Source organism: Dendrobates tinctorius, unplaced genomic scaffold (genome assembly GCF_039654945.1).
Source record: "Dendrobates tinctorius isolate UK_male_01 unplaced genomic scaffold, ASM3965494v1 ptg000010l, whole genome shotgun sequence".
NCBI lineage: Eukaryota > Metazoa > Chordata > Amphibia > Anura > Dendrobatidae > Dendrobates > Dendrobates tinctorius.
The window spans coordinates 9,341,311-9,365,516 of record NW_027361678.1 but is presented as its reverse complement, the minus strand read 5'-3'; the positions used below and the strand labels follow the sequence as shown (position 1 = coordinate 9,365,516).

The 24,206-nt window shown below is 47.6% G+C and overlaps 1 protein-coding gene across 11 annotated transcripts in view; it reads right to left on the bottom strand.

The window, feature by feature from the left end:
* Window positions 1-24,206, bottom strand: part of MAPKBP1 (mitogen-activated protein kinase binding protein 1) — a 159,392-nt gene that overhangs the window by 21,811 nt on the left and 113,375 nt on the right. For 9 of the 11 annotated variants that reach the window (XM_073586506.1, XM_073586491.1, XM_073586533.1 and 6 more), the window contains exons 22-25: window positions 17,846-17,913; window positions 17,026-17,253; window positions 15,189-15,346; window positions 5,485-5,615 (exon numbers count right to left, since the gene is read on the bottom strand). In XM_073586506.1, coding sequence (XP_073442607.1) covers window positions 5,485-5,615; window positions 15,189-15,346; window positions 17,026-17,253; window positions 17,846-17,913 — 585 coding nt within the window. The remainder of the gene's footprint in view (window positions 1-5,484; window positions 5,616-15,188; window positions 15,347-17,025; window positions 17,254-17,845; window positions 17,914-24,206) is intronic. The other 2 variants (XM_073586552.1, XM_073586562.1) reach the window with 1 other exon arrangement.

Here is a 24,206-nt window from a genome sequence, read left to right as displayed (position 1 = left end):
GGGCGTGGCTCACACGGTAAAGCCGCTGAGCAGCCTAGAGACACGCCCCCACAGAACTTTGAGAGTCACGCCTATCTGGGAAAGACTATAAAAAAAAAATCAGTGCTGAATAAAAAGGTTCATCTCTCTGGAATTAACTTTTAATCAATTTAAAACGGACAAAAAAGCACACACACCCAGGTGCAGGAAAAACCACAAAGACGTACAGACACACAGTAAAAATACCCACACAATTATGTGCTATATTGGGTATAGAGCCTCTTGAATGGAGTGACAGCTTATAGGTAAAGTCGTGCTGACCTTAATAAGCTTTAGCAAATAGTCACTGAAATGAAGGTAAATTGATACTACAATCCTGATATATGTCCTTTACCGAATTAACACAAAAACAATATATGATTGCTGTTGCAATCTTGGGTATGTAGACACCAGACCACCAGGACCTTCAATCAATGATATTTATATTGCACATAACTGACGGACATTCACCGTCTCAAAGTGCATCGTGCATGCAAATTCCCCTTTGCTGGGCAAAAAGAGGCCATTATAAGACTAAACGCAAGCAGCAAATAACATAGGCAACATACATAAGTAATTCCATCACATATGTACAGTCACAAAAACCGAACCATGCTTCCTCATTATGCTAATGAGCATTCAATGTGAGTGTATTGTGTATTTAGCAGCTAAACTTCTTGCTGAGGCTCCCCTGATGAGTCAATTCATGAGGAAACACATCGGGAGACGCAATTTATTAACGAGGCAGCAACAGGTCACCTGTGGCTCGGGGCTCCCTGTAAATACATTATGCTGATGGGACCCTCTTCAACCAGGTGAGATCTAACAATGCTGGCATTCATGCCACACAAAATTTACATAGCATGGTGTTAAATCAAGTGATGCATCACAATACACTCACATTGAATGCTCATTAGCATAAGGAGGAAGCATGGTTCGGTTTTTGTGACTGTACATATGTGATGGAATTACTTATGTATGTTGCCTATGTTATTTGCTGCTTGCATTTAGTCTTATAATGGCCTCTTTTTGCCCAGCAAAGGGGAATTTGCATGCACGATGCACTTTGAGACGGTGAATGTCCGTCAGTTATGTGCAATATAAATATCATTGATTGAAGGTCCTGGTGGTCTGGTGTCTACATACCCAAGATTGCAACAGCAATCATATATTGTTTTTGTGTTAATTCGGTAAAGGATATATATCAGGATTATAGTATCAATTTACCTTCATTTCAGTGACTATTTGCTAAAGCTTATTAAGGTCAGCACGACTTTACCTATAAGCTGTCACTCCATTCAAGAGGCTCTATACCCAATATAGCACATAATTGTGTGGGTATTTTTACTTTGTGTGTACGTCTTTGTGGTTTTTCCTGCACCTGGGGGGGGGGGGGTGCACTTTTTTGTCCGTTTTTAATTGTTTGATTAAAAGTTAATTTTTATCCATTAGCTAGTACCTCATTCAAATTGGTGGATACAAAATTCTGCTTTCTAGTCATATCTCTGGAACCATATGTCGGATTTAAAAAAATACAAAAAACTGAATACTCAGGAGAGAAGCAGGAATAGAGTGGTGGCCTGGTGACAGGCATATAAATAAAAACACAGAAGAGACAACAGGTTCAGTTCCACACGAGACAAGGCTTCAGTGATAAAATGAAGTAGACCAATGAAACATTATATGCATTTACAATACTCTGCACAAGAGCTTCCACACATTATACAGTTGTGACCAAAAATATTGACACCCCTGCAATTCTGTCAGATAATACTCAGTTTCTTCCTGAAAATGATTGCAAACACAAATTCTTTGGTATTATTATCTTCATTTAATTTGTCTTAAATGAAAAAACACAAAAGAGAATGAAGCAAAAAGCAAAACATTGATCATTTCACACAAAACTCCAAAAATGGGCCAGACAAAAGTATTGGCACCCTCAGCCTAATACTTGGTTGCACAACCTTTAGCCAAAATAACTGCGACCAACCGCTTCCGGTAACCATCAATGAGTTTCTTACAATGCTCTGCTGGAATTTTAGACCATTCTTCTTTGGCAAACTGCTCCAGGTCCCTGATATTAGAAGGGTGCCTTCTCCAAAATGCCATTTTTAGATCTCTCCACAGGTGTTCTATGGGATTCAGGTCTGGACTCATTGCTGGCCACCATAGAAGTCTCCAGTGCTTTCTCTCAAACCATTTTCTAGTGCTTTTTGAAGTGTGTTTTGGGTCATTGTCCTGCTGGAAGACCCATGACCTCTGAGGGACACCCAGCTTTCTCACACTGGGCCCTACATTATGCTGCAAAATTTGTTGGTAGTCTTCAGACTTCATAATGCCATGCACACGGTCAAGCAGTCCAGTGCCAGAGGCAGCAAAGCAACCCCAAAACATCAGTGAACCTCTGCCATGTTTGACTGTAGGGACCGTGTTTTTTTCTTTGAATGCCTCTTTTTTTCTCCTGTAAACTCTATGTTGATGCCTTTGCCCAAAAAGCTCTACTTTTGTCTCATCTGACCAGAGAACATTCTTCCAAAACGTTTTAGGCTTTTTCAGGTAAGTTTTGGCAAACTCCAGCCTGGCTTTTTTATGTCTCGGGGTAAGAAGTGGGGTCTTCCTGGGTCTCCTACCATACAGTCCCTTTTCATTCAGACGCCGACGGATAGTACGGGTTGACACTGTTGTACCCTCGGACTGCAGGGCAGCTTGAACTTGTTTGGATGTTAGTCGAGGTTCTTTATCCAACATCCGCACAATCTTGCGTTGAAATCTCTTGTCAATTTTTCTTTTCCGTTCACATCTAAGGAGGTTAGCCACAGTGCCATGGGCTTTAAACTTCTTGATGACACTGCGCACGGTAGACACAGGAACATTCTGGTCTTTGGAGATGGACTTGTAGCCTTGAGATTGCTCATGCTTCCTCACAATTTGATTTCTCAAGTCCTCAGACAGTTCTTTGGTCTTCTTTCTTTTCTCCATGCTCAATGTGGTACACACAAGGACACAGGACAGAGGTTGAGTCAACTTTAATCCATGTCAACTGGCTGCAAGTGTGATTTAGTTATTGCCAACACCTGTTAGGTGCCACAGGTAAGTTACAGGTGCTGTTAATTACACAAATTAGAGAAGCATCACATGATTTCTCGAACAGTGCCAATACTTTTGTCCACCCTCTTTTTTTGTTTGGTGTGGAATTATATCCAATTTGGCTTTAGGACAATTCTTTTTGTGTTTTTTTTCATTTAAGACAAATTAAATGAAGATAATAACAAAGAATTTGTGTTTGCAATCATTTTCAGGAAGAAACTGAGTATTATCTGACAGAATTGCAGGGGTGTCAATACTTTTGGCCACAACTGTATATATTACACACACACGACACATTGTAATGTAAAATACACATGTTGCTTTGTTAATAGTGATGAGCGAACGTGTTGGGGCAAGTGTTATCTAAGCATGCTCGAGTGCTGAGTGTTTTCGAAAAACATGTTCGAATCCCTGCGGTTGCATGTCTTCCGGCTGTTAGGCAGTCCCTGCATGTTTCGCAGCTGTTAGGCGATTCTTGCATGTATTGCGGCTGTCGAACAGCTAAGAGACGTGCAAGCACGAGGACTCGAACATTATTGGAGCACGCTAAAGACACTCAATAAGCACATGAACATCTTCGGATAACACCTTATCTGAGCACATTTGCTCATCACCATTTGTTAAAGGGAATCGGTCACCGGTAGCTGGCGGCCTATGTAAATAGCCTGTGTCCGGTACGATGGGCGGTGTTTCTTCTTCTTTCTCCACCCTATCCGTGGCTCCCGTCCGCGATCTTTGCCAGTATTAGAGAAGTTCGACTCCATAGTTCGCGCGTGCGCAAAGCAATCTTGCTTCGCCCACGCGCAGTATGCTTTGCCCAACTGTAGGCAAAGCCGATAATCATTACTGCGCATGCGCCAGTACACTATGTCCTGGAAGTATTTTGTTGTGTTCCGGGACATAGTGTACCGGTGCATGCGCAGTAATGATTTTCGGCTTTGCCCACGAAGCAAGATTGCTTTTGCTCACACGCGAACTATGGAGTCGAACTTCTCTAATACCGGCAAAGATTGCGGACAGGGGCCACGGATGAGGTGGAGAAAGGGGAAGAAACACCGCCCATCGGACTGGACACAGGCCATTTACATAGGCCGCCAGCTTCCAGTGACAGATTCCCTTTAAATTAGGCTGAATTATTTACAAAATAACATTGCTCTCTGAAAGGTAAACAGGATTTCCGATTATGTAAAAATAAGACCGTATACAACAAGAAGATTAAAACTTTGAAATGAACTGTGAGTTTCATTATCGCACCGATTTCATGATCTCTGCTTGCCGCTAGAAAAATATTCTTGTAGGTAGAACTAGAGCTCTAGTTCTCCTCTCCCCTGAATAGCATATTTAATTTTCCAGAGGAGCATTGCAAGGCCTATAAGTCTCCTTACACTGGCATGTCTCTCTCCACAAGGAGAAACATTACCCTTTAGACCCCTATCAGACGACTCTCATATAGCCAAATCAGTGGTCATGCTTTGTACTGCAGAGAGGCAAAAACCCGAAACATGAATCTTCAAATTGACATTCTGGTTTTGCTTCTATCCTAAGTCATGCGGCAAGGCTCGTTAAAGGGTCAATATTAATTTTTAGGATTGCTACTTCCAATAGGTGACACTAGAGACCTAGTCCTCTTTCTATACGAAGAGGCAATTTGTATATTTAATTTATATGGGGAGCACTGCATGGCCTATAAGTCTCCTTACACTGGCAAGTCAGGCCTGTAACTCCCCACAAAAAGACGTTACCCCTTAGACCCCTTGTTTATACCTAGAAATTGATTACGACAACGTAACACAGGTGCCTTGAACAAGCCTCTGCATGTAAGCTAATGTATTACTACTCCCTCACTGCAAGCTGAGATCTAAAAAAGGCTTAGTCTAAACATAATATGTAGTAGGTATAATAATATTAGCAAATATCTCCAATTAGAAATGTAGCATAGTTCTTCTGGTTCGCTATGTTAATTACCCCATGTGCAGGGCATCCATGGTTACGGCCACTAGGTTAGTTGGTAGTGGTCGTAACCATGGATATCTAAGTTACTGCAATGCCTTATACATGGGGTAAGCGACATAGCGAACCAGAAGAACTATACTACATTTCTAATTGGAGGTATTTGCTAATATTTTTATATCTGCTTGGGATAGGATTTTTGAGATGAGAACTCTTTAAACCTTACTAGTCCATTTTGTTTTAGACATGAATAAAAAAATACATAAAAATAAATAAGACCATGTTTTTGACAGATACCAAGTCTGCAAAAATACATGAACAGCTCCATAGATCATAATGAGTACATGTTCTGTCTATGGAAATCACGGAAAAAAGACGCGTATGAAAAATAGATGTCTGAATGAGGCCTTGGGGTATGCGCCCACTTACCTTCATTGGTGTGCTCTGGACTGGACAGGCGGCTGCTGCAGTAATCAACGGAGCAGGCACTGTCCGGGCTATGTTTCTCCTGAAGGTCCTTGGGATAGACTCCACAAGGCAAGCCTTTTACTTCAAACTCACTGGAAAGTTATAGAATAGAATTAAAAAAAAAAAAAAAAAAAATTATATATAAAAAAAACACATTAATATCATGTGGACCTATCCAAGATTATGGTTCACACATGTATTTTTCCCATAGTTTATGCTTGATGGATAAAATGCATGTGCACCACCCCGACCATCATTATGAGAATGTTTATAGCCAGTGCTGCCTGTCCACACTCGGCCAATGTAGTGGTAGCAGTTGTGATTTTTCAAGATGTGATATACAACTAATCCATCCATTAAAGGGAATCTGTCAGCAGGTTTTTGCCATTTAATCTGATAGCAGTATAATGTAGGGGCATAGAGCCCGATTCCAGGGATGTGTCACTTGATTAGCTGCTTGCTGTAGTTTCAATCAGTGATAAGTGAACATGCTGGGATAAGGTGTTATCTGAGCATGCTCTGGTGCTAACAGTGTCTTCGGCGTGCTCGAATAATATGTTCGAGACCCCGCAGCTGCATATCTCACGGCTGTTCGACACACGCAGCCAGACATGCAAGCGTGAAGACTCAAACATGTTTTTTGAGCACACCGAAATCACTCTTACCACACCAGCATGCTCGGATATCACTTTATACGCTCACGCATCACTAATTTCAATAAAGTATTTTATCAGAATAAGATTAACATTAGAGGACTATGTGCTGTGTGCACAGCAGTCCAGATAATTGTGTAACTCCGCCCACACCACTGATTGGCAGCTTACAGACAGACAGTCTACAGTGTATACACAAGGCTGCCAATCAGTGGTGTGGGTGGAGTTACACAATTATCTGGACTGCTGTGCACACAGCACATAGTCCTCTAATGTTAATCTTATTCTGATAAAATACTTTATTGAAACTAGTGATGCGTGAGCGTGCTCGTGTAAAGTGATGCTCAGCATTCATAGCACTGCTACAGCAGATAAAACAGGAATTCTATCAAAACTGACACATCACTGGAGTCAGGATCTGCGACCATACATCATGATGCTCTCAGAATACAAATCAAAAACCTGAAGACCAATTCCCTTTATAACATCTTTTACCAGGACGTTAAAGGGAAAAAAAACAAAAAACATTGCTCTCCTTTATTCTTCGGACTTTAGGCCTTTTGCACACTGGTTAGCCCACATCTTAATATCAAAAGACTGAACGTCACTTCCAAACAGAAGAGAACAGGTGTGAACAGGTGCATACTAAGAGTAGCCATGTCCATATATAACAAGTAAAGTTGAACTCTGTAGCACTATAGCAAGAAAACATCAAATATATGAAACTGGAATTGCACTACTGCTCTAGAAGATAGGAAATAAGGCTACCCTAAGGGTCCCGTTTCACTTAGCGACGCACCAGCGATCCCGACAACAATACGAGCTGGTAAGGATTGCTGGTGCGTCGCTAAATGATCGCTAGTAAGCTGCCAAACAGTTCTCATCAGTGACGCAGCAACGATCCTCGTCGGTCTTTGGTACCTTGTCACACAGCAGCGATTCAGAATGATTCCAGCCTGCGTCCCTGAGTTCTGCGTAGCTAACAAGGTCGTTCGTCGGGTCAAACACAGCGATGTGCGCTGGCCAGCGGGACACCAGCAATCAAAAAAATGACCCAGGACATTCGAGCACAATCAGCGATATCCAGCGGGGGGGGGGGCGGTCGCCACTGCTTGTCACATGTAGAGAGATCGCTGGCGAGGTCGCTGTTGCGTCTCAAAAATCAGTGACGCTTCAGCGATCTCGCTATGTGAGAAGTGGCCTTTAGAATGCACCTGTTCACACCTGTTTTGCTTTGAAGTCACGGTCAGTTTTTTGCATACATGGGCTCTCTAAGCTCCCCACCCCTCAGCCTCAGGCAGTTTAAATCCGAGCAGGATCCCATCTACCCAAATAACTGCAGGCCATTAGCCCAGTAAAGTAAACACATTAGGATAGGTTCCAAGCAAAAAAAGGTCGCCTTGTCATGGCAGCTGGGCACACGTGAATTGGTCAATTTATGCACTAAGTATTTTCGTTTTTTCTTATTTTCCAGAGCAGTAATGCAATTCCAATTTCATATATTTCAGGTTTAGATGCTATAGCATTACAAAGTGGACCTGCCCATATTTTAGACATGAATTTTTTTTTTTTGCTGAGAACAAACCAATGTTGTAAACTGTGCTATGCAGAAAACACTGACGGAAACCCAACAGAGTCTCTTAGGCTGAGTTCACACGTGGCGTTTTTTTCGCGTTTCCGCGGCGATTTTAACCGCACAATTTTGCCGCAAAAAATAAGCATTCCATGCATTCCTATGGGATTCCGCAATGCTGTGCTAATGCTGCGTTTTTTACCGCGGCAGAATCGCTTCGCGGTAAAAAAGCAGCGTGCTCATTAATTTTGCGGAACCGCGGCGATCCCACAGCCATAGGAATGCATTGTTCTGCTTACTTTCCGCATGTGGCTGTGCACACCATGCAAAAAGTAAGCAGAACAATTGCGGATGGTACCCACGGTCTGGAAGAGAGGAGACTGTCCTCCGGGCTTTGGGTACCATATCCCTGTAAAAAATAGAATTTAAAATAAAAAAATATTGTTATTCTCACCTTCCGACGTCCCGCGAAGCCTTCCCGCTCCTCTCCACGCTGCCGTTCCTAGTAATCCTTTGCGAAAAGGCCCGCGATGACGTCCGTTCTCGCGGGATCGCGAAGTCTCGCGGTCATTCGCACGACGTAATCGTGAATTACCGCGAGATGTCACGATCCCGCGAGAACGAACGTCATCACGGGCATTTTCGCAACGGATTACTGGGAACGAGAGCGTGGAGAGAAGTGGGAAGGCTGCGCGGGACGTCGGAAGGTAAGAATAACACCATTTTTTATTTTTTTTTTATTATTTTTTACATTTTCTCTTTTACTACTGATGCTGCATAGGCGGCCTCAGTAGTAAAAAGTTGGTCACACTTGTCAAACACTATGTTTGACGAGTGTGACCAACCTGTCAATCAGTTCTCCAAGCGATGTTACAGATCGCTTGGAAAACGCTAGCATTTTGCAAGCTAATTACGCTTGCAAAAACAGGATTTTTGGGTTGCTTACCGTAAAATCTGTTTCTCGGAGCCTTCATTGGGGGACACAGAGACCTTGGGTGTATGCTGCTGCCACTAGGAGGCTGACACTATGCACAAAAAAAGATAGCTCCTCCTCCGCAGTGTACACCCCACCGACCGGCAGAGAATTCCTCAGTTAGTGAGAAAGCAGTAGGAGAAGTAATAGGTTGACAACATAAACAACTCAACTGTAACCATTCAACCAAAGCAAGAACAGGAGCTGTAAAACATGGGAGGGTGCTGTGTCCCCCAATGAAGGCTCCGAGAAACAGATTTTACGGTAAGCAACCCAAAAATCCTGTTTTCTCGTTCGCCTTATTGGGGGACACAGAGACCTTGGGACGTCCCAAAGCAGTCCCTGGGGTGGGAAACAAACTTCCATCAGGCCAGCGGACTCACCACCGCGGCCTGCAGAATCCGTCTACCTAGGCTGGCGTCCGCCGAAGCGTAGGTGTGGACTCTGTAGAATTTCACAAACGTGTGAACCGATGACCATGTTGCAGCTTTGCAAAGCTGCAGTGCGGAAGCTCTGTGGCGCACCGCCCAGGAGGCACCCACTGCTCGAGTAGAGTGGGCCCTGATACCCGGAGGGGCTCCGCGACGCTTAACACGGTAGGCTTCCAGGATAGCCGATCTGATCCAGCGAGCAATGGTGGCTTTTGACGCCGGGTGACCTTTCCGCTCTCAATCAGGGATAATGAAAAGAGACTCTGTCTTTCACAAGGAAGTCGTCCTAGACAGACTCTTACCGCCCTAACCAGGTCCAGCTTGTTCAAGGACCGCTCTCGGGGATGAGTTGGATTCGGACAAAAGGACGGGAGCACGATATCCTCGTTGAGGTGAAACGAGGACACCACCTTCGGAAGGAACGAGGGCGGAGGCCGCAGAACTACCTTATCCTGGTGGAGAACCAGAAAGGGAGAGCGGCACGAAAGAGCTGCCAATTCCGACAATTCCACCAGAAAGGCTACCTTCCAAGAAAGGAGAGAAAGGGAAATATCCCTGAGGGGTTCAAAGGGCGGACCTTGCAGAACCTCAAGAACCAGATTAAGATCCCATGGATCCACGGGCGCCCGGTACGGCGGGACCGTGTGAGCCACGCCCTGAAGAAAGGTCTTAACCTGAGGACGGGAAGCCAACGTTTTCTGAAACAGAATGGACAGCGCCGAAACTTGACCCTTCAGGGAACTGAGGGCAAGCCCCGCATCCAATCCTGCCTGAAGAAACGCTAGGACTGAAGGGAGCGAAAAGGACATGGGCGCGACGTTATTGGTCTCACACCAAGTGAAATAGGCCTTCCAAGTACGGTAGTAAATCTTGGAAGATGATGGCTTTCTGGCTCGGATCATGGTCTGAATTACGTGGTCGGAAAATCCTGCTCGTTTCAGAACCTCGGTCTCAACAGCCACGCCGTTAAATTGAGCGGCCGAGAATTGGGGTGGCAAATCGGACCCTGAGACAGCAGATCTGTTCTGTCTGGAAGCTTCCAGGGGGCGTCCGCGAGAAGGTTGACAATGTCCGCGAACCAAGACCTTCTGGGCCAATTCGGGGCGATGAGAATGACCGGAAGTCCTTCTGCCTTGATCTTCTTCAACAGCTTGGGAAGAAGAGGCAGAGGAGGGAACAGGTAGGGAAGTTCGAACTGGGACCAAGGAACGGCCAGGGCGTCGGCGCCCACTGCCAGAGGGTCCCGAGACCTGGACACGAATTGTGGGACCTTCCTGTTGAGGCGAGACGCCATGAGGTCTACATCCGGGGTTCCCCACCGAAGGCAGAGCAGATGAAACACCTCCGGAGGTAGGGACCATTCTCCCGCCGCGAGACCCTCGCGGCTGAGAAAATCGGCGGCCCAGTTGTCTACGCCGGGAATGTGAACCGCGGAAATTGTCGGGACGGAAATTGCCGCCCAACGAAGAATCTTGGACACCTCCGCCAGGGCTGAAACACTCCGTGTTCCCCCTTGGCGGTTGACATATGCCACCGCTGTGGCGTTGTCTGTCTGAAGCCGTACCGGCAGTCCCTTGAGGAGCCTTTCCCAGTGGACCAGAGCAAGATGGATCGCTCGAATCTCCAGAACGTTGATCGGTAGCGCTGATTCCCGATCCGACCATCGACCCTGAACAGTGTGGTTGCAGAACACAGCACCCCAACCGAGGAGACTGGCATCTGTGGTTACTATCTGCCAGTGAATGGGAAGGAAGGATCGACCCGATAGAATGAGAGGTGACGACAACCACCAGTTGAGAGACCGCTTGATCCGGTAAGAATGATGGACAGGGCGATCCAGGGACCGAGGCGACCTGTTCCATTTCGGCAGAATGGCCTGCTGGAGAGGCCTGGCGTGAAATTGGGCAAAGGGAACTGCCTCTATCGCCGCGACCATCTTTCCCAGGACCCTCATGGCTGTACGGAGGGATGGGAATCGCGAGGTCTGCAGCGATCGTACTTCCTGCTGCAGAGAGAGAATCTTTTCTTGTGGGAGAAAGACCCTTGACCGACGAGTGTCGAACAGAAGACCTAGAAAGACCAGGCGTTGGGTAGGAACCAGACAGGACTTTTTCCTGTTGACGATCCACCCGAAATTGGAAAGAGTGTCCAGGACGATTGACAAACTTTGGTGAGCCTGTTGGAATGAGGGAGCCTTGATCAGAATATCGTCTAGGTACGGGAAAAGAACGAGGCCTCTGACTCTCAACAAAGCCATCAACGCAGCCATGATCTTCGTGAAGACTCTGGGAGCGGTGGCAAGACCGAAGGGCAGTGCGACAAACTGGTAGTGGTGCTGTCGAATCGCAAAGCGCAGGAACTTCTGATGTCCGGAGAAAATTGGAACATGTAAATAGGCATCTTGGATGTCTATTGAGCACATGAATTCCTGCTCCTCCATGGAGGCGATGACCGAGCGAAGCGACTCCATGCGGAAGTGGCAAAGGCGGACCCTCTTGTTGAGCAGCTTGAGATCCAAGATGGGTCGAACTGCGCCGTCTTTTTTCGGCACTACAAACAGGTTCGAGTAGAACCCCGTGAAGCGCTCCGATTCGGGAACGGGCACAATCACCCCGGAACTGAGGAGAGCGGCGATAGCTGTAGAGAACCCCGGGATCAAGGCTGGATCCTTTGGAGGCCGGGATTCGAAGAAACGATCCTGTGGGAGAGAGACGAACTCTATCTTGTATCCTGAGGATACGACCTCCCTGACCCAGGCGTCCTCCACGGCGGCCAGCCAAACGTCCCTGAAGGAAAGAAGTCGACCTCCCAATTGGAAAGGCCCTTCGCGTGCCCGATGATAGTCATGCTGAAGTAGACCGTCCAGATCTAGATCTGGACGGTCTGCCCTGGGAGGAGTGGGGTCGCCAGGAAGGAGTGGGTCTGAAGGAAACTTTCCTTCTCTCCTGGCGAGCCTGCGGTCTCTGTTGGCTGGAGGAGTTGTCCGCCGTATTGAAACGGCGGAAAGTCCAAAAGGGTCGAAACTGACGCCTTAGTGGGGGTCTGCGAGGTTTGGACTGAGGGAGGAGTGAACTCGTGCCTCCGGTGGCGTCCTTAATAATCTGGTCCAATTGGGACCCAAAGAGGCGCACCCCCTGAAAAGGCAGGTTAGTGAGGGTCTTTTTAGAAGACAAGTCCGCTTGCCATGCCTTTAGCCAAAGTGTACGTCGAATTGCAATAACGTTGCTTGACGCCTGAACTGCACAGGATGCAGCATCCAAGGAAGCGGAGAGAAGATAGTCCCCAGCATGGGAGATCTGATTGGCGAGATTGGCCAAATGCTCCGGTTGCGCCTTATCTATGATGCCCTGCCGAAGGTCGTCTGCCCACGCGGCTATGGTCTTTGCTGTCCAGGATGAAGCAAAGATTGGACACACCGCCGCTGAAGCCGCTTCAAAGGCAGACTTCGCCAGGGATTCTATAATCCTGTCATTAGAATCCTTTAGGGACGCCACGCCTGAAAGCGGGAGAACCGTGTTATTGGATAGCCTGGACACGGGCGGATCGACCGAGGGAGAGGCCGACCAGTTGTCCGTGAGCTCCTTAGCAAATGGGTAGAGTATGCCGAGACGTTTTCCTCTTTGAAAGCGTCTGGTCGGATCCTCTCTTTCCTTGGTAAAAATTTTCCCAAACTGGGAATGGAAAGGAAAAACCTTGGAGGGAGTTTCTGCCCGTCTGAACGAAACCTCCTGATCTGAGGATTTCGCAGGGGAGTCAGCAATATCGAAGGTATGATGGATCGCAGCAATGAGGTCCTGCACTGTGACCTTCATGCTTGCATCCTGGTCTGAATCCAGCTCTAAAATCCCCTCAGATGACCTGTCCGAAAGCGCTTCCCCTGACTCGGGAGAGGAGGCCCGAGAGGGAGACTGGTGAGAAGGGCTATGCGGTGAGATGGGACTAGGAGAGGATTCCGGCTGGGAATCTTGCCTGGGTCTTTTGCGACTACCGCTGGCTGATTCAGATGGAACAATTTGGGACCTGCTTGGCCCTGCTGAAGAGTCCAGGGGCAACTTATCAAGAACGGCCACCAGGGACTGAGACACCCTGGTGAGGTCTGCCACTGATTGAGATAGCGAGGAGGCCCAGCCAGGCATGGGGGGCTCACTCTCACCTGGGGCCGCAGATGGCTCCTGGACGGCGTCAGGCTGAATTGGATTGCTACAATCCAGGCAGAGGGGAGTGGACTGGCCTGAGGGAAGTTTGCGATTGCACGAAGAACATGCAAAGTACTTGACTAAAGTGCAGGGGGGGCGGTAGAGCGGGTACGATCAGACTTAGACATAGTGAAAAGCTGAGGTAATGCCGGAAGGTTGGGGGACAGAGGGCGGAGAAGGGTCAGTCTGCAGTGCAGAGCTACTCACGGTCCAGTGTCCCCAGAAGCGATGCTCTGCGACCTGTCAGTGGATGCAGGTCAGAGCGAAATCCGGCCGACAGACCTCCTGAAAAAACCAGCTGGAGAAGATGCTGTCCAGTGAGGAGCTGGTGCCCGGCTAACAGGCTGGGAAAATGGCGCCGTCCTGAGAAAAAGCGGGCCTTAGGAGAGGAGGGAGGGCGGAGCACCTCGCAGGGTTAAAATTCACCGCCCTCTAGCCAATAGCAGGCTGGGCAGGTGAAGGACAGGCGGTGGGAGGGCCTGGGAAGAGCGGGAGAGAAGCCCGCTTAGAAGAAAGGGGCGGGGGGCGTGGCCGCGACGCAGCGGTAGGCCCGAACTGAAGCCGGGGCCTAAATTAGTTGCGGCGGCCGCCTGTCAGCAGGGGGTCGGCGCGGAGGTCCGAAAAAGTGGGACGCCGCAGTCGCAAGTCGCTCCCAATGGGAAAAAACCCTGTGCTCCCTGTACCCAGAAAGGGGGGAGGGAAGGGGGGGGGATGCCCAGCAACATTGAGCTGCCTATAGCCTTGTGGCGACTGCGAGCGACCGCAGCGCCTACCCCTGTGACCATTGAAGAGGTGACCGTCGGGAATGGGCAGCAGGTAAATAAATATGAAGCCGGGGCCTAATACTCACCTATCCACGATCCGTTACCTGTCTGAAGAAGTCTTGTGTCTCATCCAACCGACAGGCTCTGGTAGGCGAGTGGGAGGGAGACTGGCGACAAGGACCCCTGGAGTCGCTGGCACGTCTTGGTGTCGGCGTCCGTCTGGCTGGTCCTGCCGCGGAGAACTGCAAGGATACGGGGTGGCAGTACACGCCGTACTTGCAGACTCCATGTGGGAGTACAGATGTGACTTTTCACTCTGTATCCCTCCGTAGAACCTGAAAAGGAACGACGCACGACGAGGTAGATATGGGTCTAATAAAAGACCCGTGTCCACCTCCTACTGACACTAAGCTAAACTGAGGAATTCTCTGCCGGTCGGTGGGGTGTACACTGCGGAGGAGGAGCTATCTTTTTTTGTGCATAGTGTCAGCCTCCTAGTGGCAGCAGCATACACCCAAGGTCTCCGTGTCCCCCAATAAGGCGAACGAGAAATGATAGTTTTTCTACGGGAAAATCGTGGGAATTTAAGATGCGATTTTCCCGCGGAATGGAATTCCGGAACTCTCGCGGTAATTTCCGCGAGAGTTCCGCTACGTGTGAACTTAGCCTAAAGGTTCTACTATGAGTAGATCCTTTAAAAGGCTATTTACATCTTGGGAATGGATGGCATAACCATGGGATGTGTAATAAATGTATAGCAGATGCGGGTCCTACATTATCTCCAGAATAGGGCACGGTTGTGTTCAGCCGCCACTGTAAAGAATTACCATATAAATGAATGGGAATTACAACCATTGAGATAAACGCAGGTCAAACTGCTAAGCCCTCCGTCTACTATACATGTATGGCATATCTTACGACCAGCTATAAAAGAAAGAGGTAGCAATACACCTTTAGGCAGGAGATGATCCGTCTTATGTCAATTTTTACCTAAAGTCATTTAAAAATGCTAAAGAAGCGGCTTGTAAGCCGATCAGACACATGAGCCAGGCTCAGAGTTGGACCCCGTCGTTACCTGCACGCATCTAGCGCCTGCTCCTCTCCGATCTCTGGATAGATAACACACTCCTTGCCATCCGGTGTATCCACCTCCTGCTTAAACATTCCATCCTCACACGACATGAGCCGGATAACCCTTGGACGAGCATGGCCGCCTATGGGGAGAAACGGACCCTGGAAAAAGAAAAACGACTTAAATTCAGGGCAAAGTATAAATTCGTTCCAGCCAACAAATGAATACTCAATATTAAAAGGAACTTTACCAAATAACAAGTTAACCCATCTAGCCATCAGGGGATAACTTGCCGAACACTGGGATTTGCCTCCAGTGATCCCAAGAACGGAGAACTCCAAAACCCCAAAAACGGAGTTCTGCAGCCCTGTCTTGAATGGTCCATTCATTGTCATCAAATTGCCAAAACTACAGTATTTAAGCACTGACCTTTGCTTCCTCCAGCTGCCTGCGTCATTCAACAGGGCTCTACAGAACTCCATTTTCGGGAATCATCTCCAGACAGTTAGCAATTTATCTCCCATCTTACGAATGAGGGATTACGTGCAATTTTAGCGATACTGATTGTTTTAATGTATTTTATACATTCATTAACATTTAAATAGAGGCCAATTGCAAAAATCATTTTTAACCAAAAGATACTACATAAAAAAAAAAAAAAGTCTCCAAAACTGGACTTTTCCCATAGCAATTGCCCCCAAAATTGGAAAGGTTATGTCAAAAACACAATTATTATATTAATATCTGAAGAGAATATACAGCACAGTAATTCCCGGGAAGTTAAATTACAGTACTTGATTAATCATTCAGCCATTGAGTTTTTTGCTTTCTGTGAATGAACATAATAATGGATTGCTATAGATAGCACTGCAGTATATTTAAAGGGGTCTTGTCATCAGGGTCTTGTCAAGATCATGCTCTTATTTTATTCACGCTGCCCCCCTCAGTATTCTACTTTTTTCAGTTTTAAAATCCACCATATAGATCCAGAGAAATGGGCCATTTTAATGTAGCACTACTTTTTAATGTCTTTTACCAAGGGGTGAGGCTGACACTATTCCCTGGGGCGTGTCTTAGGTAGATCTGCAAAATTTCCACATAAGCCACGCCCACTAGGTGTAGATTCTAAAAAAAAAATAAATAAATAAAAAAAAAAAATATAGCACTAAATAATAAGGCTCATGTCCTCTGGAAATGTATGGCGGATGTAAAAAAAGTAAAACTTAGAATACTCAGGGGAGCAGAGGTAATAAAATAGTTACAGAAACTGGACAATTCTAATCTGGTGAAATGCCCCTTTAAATAGAGGAAATCAAAGAAAGGGAAAGACTAGATAAGAGAAGCAAGGGAAAGCTGTTGCAGGGCGTAGGGATGGGATATGCTGGGATGTTCATTTTTGGGGGGGTCATTAGGTGTATTAAGTGAAGCAGCACAGAAACATGTCAGGAGTTCAATCACTTTACACAGTTATGCAGTGAAGTGGTCACAAAGGGGTAAGATATAGTAAAAAATAGGAACATTAAAAGAAAAGTAACAGGATGAGGAGTCTTGTAATGTCACAAGCACCAACATACAAAGCTGAAGATGGGGGAAAATGACTCCAAATGCAGCTCGTACATTGTTCAGATCACATTTCAGGGTCACTAATGATTATGGAGTCTTTGCCAGATGCACTATTAATAAAGTACATCAATAAATGTGACTCATGGGGTCAGTATAAAATCTATTAATTTTTGAAAGTCAATGAAACACTACTTAGAAGTAATTTAGAGAATGTAAAATCTGTTTCCTTTTTTTTTTTTATTGCACAGTCATCATATATAACCATTTTAAAACGTACACATAATTTTACCGGGTCAGGCTGCACTTTTGATTCCATAAACTTAACTCCTTGATCTTCCTGGTGTCCAAGAAGGTTGTCACATGGAGAGAAAGATTCCAGCTGGCGGAGGTCAAGCATGGACTTTACAGTGAGCTCGATGTTTCCAGTGGGCTGAGACCAACGAACGCGCTGCCTGGGTGTTTTACCAAGAGAGTCAGCGCGCTGGGACATGGACTTGTCTTTATCCTTAAAATTAAGCAAAAGTTTGAAAAAAGTGTAATCCATGACAAGTTTTTTTTTACTAAAAGTTGCACCGTTGATAGTTCTTTTTCTGCTAGCGAGAAGTGGAGAGACACTATCAGTTGTTTTCTTGGCAGGAGGAGATAGAAATGCTGGGGGAAAGAAAGCAGTAAATTCAAAAATCAGGTCCAGTCATTGTGTTCAGGCAAGTAAAAAGGATGGGCATTGCACTAGCCTGATCACAGCACGTTGAAACAGGGGCTCCTAGCAGTGAGACAAACCCAGTTTCCTCCAATCGGCTTATTTGTAGCAGTATCTATTGACTGGAAAGCACCATACTTAGGGTAGGTTCATACGACAGATTTGTCAAAATACGTAAAAAATGGTCAGGGCCCTTGGTCAGTTTTTCTCGTACGTGGAGGAAAAAAAATAAATAAATCGGACATGTGAACAGCCCCATAGAATATCATTGTTATGAATGCTAACAAAAATGTACAAGATATTTACTAATAAATCAAAAGTCAGCGCTATAGCCAAAGTTTAATGATTACAATGGACAGCTGATCCCACAGTAAGTCTAGGCCATCCTAAGACGTACCCTTTTCATTTCCCAGAAAGAAACACTTCTTCCGAAAGAATTGGCAAGGTCATTGTTCTTCTCAGAACCTAATGCAAGATATAAAGACTCTATAAATGACAAGGAAATTAGAAGAAGCAGTTAAAGTGCATTACGTCGTAGATGTAAATACTTGTTTTACAAAAAATAACAGGAAAGTGTTTAGCAAGGAAATAAGATTTTAGTTCTACGTTGCTTGAATAGGGCCCAGTTGCAATATTAAACTCAAGTGTGGTGCCATAAACAAAGGGGCAGAAGGCTATTGCTGGGTCACTTTGGTTCTGATGCACTTTTTCCACTTCGTTGAAGTGGAATTTTCATCTCAAGTTGTTGCAGTGGTCTGGTCAAACAGCAGGTGCAAAAAATAGGGATTTTTGTGTACTCACCGTAAAATCCTTTTCTCCGAGCCAAACATTGGGGGACACAGACAGTGGGTATAATGCTGCTTGCCACTAGGAGGACACTAAGTGAACACCAAAAAAAGTTAGCTCCTCCCCTGCAGTATACACCCTCTCGCTGGCTGGTAATTCCCCAGTTAGGTGAAAAAGCAGTAGGAGCATTAAATGACAACCATAACTCTGCAAATCCTAAATATGCTACAGTGAGCCAATAGGCTAAACAGGGTGGGTGCTGTGACCCAAAATGACTGGCTCATAGAAGAGGATTTTACGGTGAGTACACAAAAATCCCTATTTCTCCAACGCCTCTTTGGGGGACACAGACAGTGGGATGTCCTAAAGCAGTCCCTGGGTGGGAACATACAACTGCTAATACTCCGTGTACCACTGATTCAACACTGTGGTACTGCCAATTGCAGGATGCGTCTGCCAAGAGATACATCCGCAGAGGCCTGAGAATGAATTTGGTAATGTTCTGTAAATGTATGCAGGCAGGACCAAGTTGCAGTCTTGCAGACAGGCCTGAGAATGAATTTGGGAATGTTTTGTAAATGTATGCAGGCTGGACCAAGTCGCAGCCTTTCAAACTTGTTCTGCCGACGCCTGGTGCCGAATGGCCCAAGAGACGCCCACTGAGTGGGTAGAATGCGCTTTAATCCCTGCTGGGAAAGGAGTGTCCCTGACACGGTAGGATTCCTGAATAACCAAGCGAATCCACCTGGCTAGCGTGGCTTTTGAAGCGGCTAGACCCAGCCTATGCCCCTGTGGAAGTATGAACAGGCCATCTGACTTGTGGAAGGGAGCTGTCCGCGAGATGTACCGTCTCAGAGCCCTAATCACATCCAGAGTGTGGAGGGCCCTCTCAATGCAATGGACTGGTGCCGGACAGAAGGAAGGCAAAACAATTTCCTCATTGAGATGAAAGGAAGACACAACTTTGGGCAGGAAAAACGGGGACATCCTGAGAACTGCCTTGTCGTGATGAAAAATCAGGAACGGAGGACGGCAGGACAGGGCCGCCAATTCCGAATCTCCTCTGATTGACGTAATTGTCACTAGAAAGACCACCTTCCAAAGAGAATAGCTAGTGGTACGTCCTGCAGTGGTTCGAAAGGAGCCTCCTGTAAGGCTCAGAGAACCAAGTTAAGATCCCATGATTCCAATGGCCCTTTATATAGGGAGGCGCCACATGGGAAACTTCCTGAATGAACGGCTACACCTGTAGGTTGGTGGCAATTTTGTGTTGGAATAGATCCGACAAGGCTGAAAATCTGACCTTTGAGTGAGCTAAGCGCGAGGCCTGACTTTAATCCGGCTTGTAGGAATTTCAATATGTAAGGAATGGAAAACACCAGAGAGGATCAACCATAGTCCTTGCACCACGAGAAGAAGGTTTTCCAGGTGTGGTGATAAATGCGTTTGGACACGGGCTTCCTAGCACTAATCATAGTGGAGATCTCGTCGTGAGAAAAAACTAGCCCGTGCTAACAACCAGGATTCAACGTCCACGCCGTCAAAGACAGGGCCCTGGAGATCTGGTGGTAAATTGGGCCCTGTGAGAGTAGATCCATGCGATCTGGAAGTCGCCAGGGAATGTTGGCAACTAGTTGTACTAGTTCTGCGTACCATGGCCGGCACGACCAATCTGGCGCGACTAGGATCACTGGTACTCCCTCTGCTGATTTTCTTGATGCCCCTCGGGAGCAAGAGAAGAGGGGAAAAATGCACGGGAGCCAGAACAGGTGCCACGGCAGAACTAGGGCGCCCGCTCCGATGGTGCACGTATCGGGCACAATGAATCGAGGAACCTTGTTGTTTAGTCTTGAGGCCATGAGATCCACATCCGGAGTCGCCAAGCGATGGCAAATCTGCTGAAAAAAAAACAAACTTCCGGATGAAGAGACCATTCTCCTGAGGCAAGGCCTTGGCGACTGAGAAAATCCACCGCCCAATTGTCTACACCCGGGGTGTAGATTGCTGAGATGGGCGAACGGTTGGTCTCAGCTCAACGGAGAATGTGACTCACTTCGTGCATGGCCATCCTGCTCCAAGTGCCCCCCTGACAGTTGATTTACGCCACAGCCGTGGGCATTGCCGCATTGGATCCTGATGAGGTGACCTGCGAGGAGATGGTGGAAACACAGTAGGGCTAATCTGATGGCTCGAATGTCCTAGATGTTGATGGGGAGACGTGACTCTCAAATTAACCAACGACCCTATGCCGTGTGGTGACGGAAAAAAAAAAAAAAAAAAAAGCACACCAGCCCAGAAGACTGGCGTCGACGGTCACCACCAACCATCGCACTGGGGAGAAAGGACTTCCCTTGACTCAGGGAGGATCTCAGTGTCCACTGCTTGGGGGCTCATCTGACCAGCAAGGACAGAAGGAACCGACAGTCGAGGGAGAACGGGTTCTTGTTCCAAGTTAACAGCAACGCATGTTGTAAAGGGCGGAAATGGAACTGTGTGAATGGGACCGCTCCCATCGCTGCCACCATCCTTCCGAGAACTATCATGCTGAAACATATGGAGTGAGAAACCGGTCGGGAAAAAGAGTCCACGCTACCTGTTGTAAGGCTCGGGCCTTTTCTGGAGGGAGAATGACCAACCCGCGGGAAGTGTCCAAGATCATTTCCAAAAAGGAAATCTTCTGGACCAGTGTTGGGGAAGACTTTCCGAAGTTTATCTTCCGACCCAGGCGAGAAAGTGTATGTACTGTGATATCCACGGATCCCTTGCAGGCTGGAAGGGCCGAAACCTTGATCAGCAGGTCGTCCAGATACAGCAATACCACCAGCCCCTGAGCGTGAAGAATGGCCATGACTACCGCCATGACCTTGGTAAAGACCCTGGGGGCGGTGGCGAGTCCAAAGAGCAAGGCAATGAACTAGAAGTGTTCCTCACGAATTGCAAAACGCAGGAACTGCTGTTGAGAAGGGCAAATCGGGATGTGAAAGTAAGCATCTTTGATACTGATGGATGCTAGGGACTCTCCCTTTTACATGGAGGCGACAACCGATCGGAGGAATTCCATTCGGAATGCCGTACCTTGACAAACTGCTTTAACAGCTTGAGGTCAAGTATGGGCCGCATCGTTCTGTACTTCTTTGGAACCACAAAAAAGTTTGAATAAAAACCGCTGAACCATTCGTCTTGAGGGACCGGAAGGATGACTCCGTCCCTTTGCGGCGCATGAAAGGCCCGAAGGAAGGCTGTGACTGAATGACAAGACGGCCGGCCTACTTTGTCGGTGTCTGCCGGATACCACAACAAGTCACTGAGTAGAGGATCTATGGGATCAGCTCCCCTAGATCCACATGCTCTTGGCCTGGGTTTCCAAGAGCGCTTAGGTCTGTGAGAGACCTGGGAACCTCTCTGTCTCCATGCAGCGACCAACCTGAACCATAAGAGAAGGTTGTGGAGGACCAGCTGGAGCTGTTGCGAAAAGGTCGAAAAACGAGTCAGCTGTTGATTCCGAAAACGGCCAGGCAGCCCTTTGTTGGGGAAGAAACTTACTCTTCCCCCCGAAGTGTCAGAAATGAGCTGGTCTAGTTTTTCTCCAAATAGGCGACCAGTTTGATAGGGGAGAGAAGTCATTGATCTCTTGGATGTGGAATCTGCCCGTCAGTCATGTAGCTATAGGGCTCTTCTGATGGAGACTGCATTAGCGGCTGCCTGAGCAGAGCAATTAGTGGCATCTAAAGAGGCGTCCAATACAAAATCCCCTGCGTGAACTATCTGCTTGGCGACACTGGTTGTCTCCAGAGGAGGATTGCTACCTTGGAAGGCAGTAATTCAGACTTCTGCCCAAGTGGCCATTGCCTTAGCCACTAAAGTCACCACGAAAGATGGGAAAAGTGCCGCTCCTGAAGCTCCAAAAACTGAACGAGCGAGGTAGCCAATTTGACGATTGGAGGGCTTTCTGACTGAAGAGCCCTCAGAAACGGATCAAAGCATTTTAGAAGCAAGACACGATACAGGAGGATACACCGAGGGGGACTGTAACCAATCCTTCATTAGATCTGGAGTAAAGGGGTATTTAGCCTCGATAGGCTTTTGCCCTGTGAACCGTTTATGTGGTTGGCTCCTACGTTTCTGGACAATGTCCTTAAACTCCGGATGGCTGGCAAATACCCTGCATACACGTTTAGTCTTCTTAAAGGAGATAATGTGTTCTGGAGCGGGAATATTCTCCTTGTCCAACATCAGAAACTTGTTGACTGACTCTGTAAGAGAATCAAGCGACTCATGGACATTTGGTGATTCTGAGGGACTGACGTGTCAGACTCGAGTTCAGAGTTATGTTCTCTGCGAACATTAGGAGAAGGCGAGCGAGAGACAGAACTCACCGATGCTGAAGTGCTAGCGTGACTAGAGGACGCGTCATGGGTCCGCTTTCTAGAGACCTGAGGATCCCTTGAACGAGCACGGCCCCTGCTGGTGGACGGTTCCCGGCTGTCGCCAAAGCCCTCCTCGGGCGGTAAAGACGCGGTCTGACTTAAAGAGGATTCCCAGAGGGAGTCTACAGCCTTGGTCAGTGACTCCACAGACTGTGAGAAGGACGCAGCCCACTCAGGGGGACTACAAGCAGGGAGCACCTTGCAGCGGCGGATGGCGTTTTAGCACAAGCCGGGTCGCAATCCGTGCATATTGGATTAGTCTGGGCACTGAGCAAGGCAGTCTTGCAAGTGGTACAAGCGGTAAAGAACGCAGTGTGCTTCTTAGTAGCCACCATTTTGCTTCTTTAGATTGAGCCATAGTGCCCCTGAAAGGGATACAAGCAGAGCCTGGGCTGCAGCTGCACGGAATATGCAGAGAAGGGGTTAAGCTTTGCTCTGAGGACAGATGCAGCTTACCCGCGGTCCTGATGCTGTGTCCCTGGGAGGAATAGCGGTGGCCCTGTAGCGTCACCAGCTGCTGTCCATCTGTGCACGCACCCCCGCAGCAGTCACAGAGCCCAAGGTGCAGAGAAGGGGTTAAGGACATGGCCCCCCCGAGACTAGCAGGGCACCTCTCGTACAGAGTGAGAAGCGCAAAAGACGTGGGCATCGGCGCTAACGGTGGGCGGCGCTATGTAAATTGCGGCCTAGTAGGCCAAGAAGCCGGGGACTAAATTTTTGGGCCTACCTGCGGCGAGCGCTGAGTGAAGAGGGGAGAGGGGGGGGCCGCGACGGTATACTGCCGCTGAGACTAGGTCGGCGCTTCTCCCAGGGACCAGGACCCGACCCCATACCTCCAATCCGGTGCTCGCGCCGGCTGCGCTGTCCAAGAGCCTGCAGATCTCATCCCATCACAGAGGTAAAAAAGCTCCCGGGCGATGTATCAAAGCCGGAGGAGTTGTTAAAGGGATATACCTCAATCGATCCACCCTATGGGCAGGGGGATGGAGAGTCTATGGGGCTGATTCAGGGCATCCAAAGCGCTCCACAAGTCTTCTCCATGCACTCCGTGTGCTTGCCCTCGTATCCGTGTGGGGAGACCGGGACCGTAAAGGAACCGTCGCCCAGAAGAATCAGGTATGCCCCAGTCATCGCAGGAAAGTGTACGGGGAGATATACGCCGCGTTCTCGCCTGTTGTTGGTTCGGGGGAGAGCGGGACCGTTGAATGGAACCGCCGCCCCTTCATTCCGTTAATTAAAAAATATAAATGTACAGAAAATTCAAAAATTAAAATAAAAACGGTGGGGTCTGAAGCCAGACCCAAGTGCCTCTTACAGACACTAAGCAAGAACTGGGGAATTCCCAGCCAGTGAGAGGGTGTATACTGCAGGGGAGGAGTTAACTTTTTTTCTGTGTTCACTTAGTGTCCTCCTAGTGGCAAGCAGCATAGCACCCACTGTCTGTGTCCCCCAATGAGGCGTAGGAGAAAAATTGCACGCAACATTTTTTTGGGATCCAGCTATGTGTCCAGCTCAGAAAAAGCAACTCGCCGGATATAACTGATG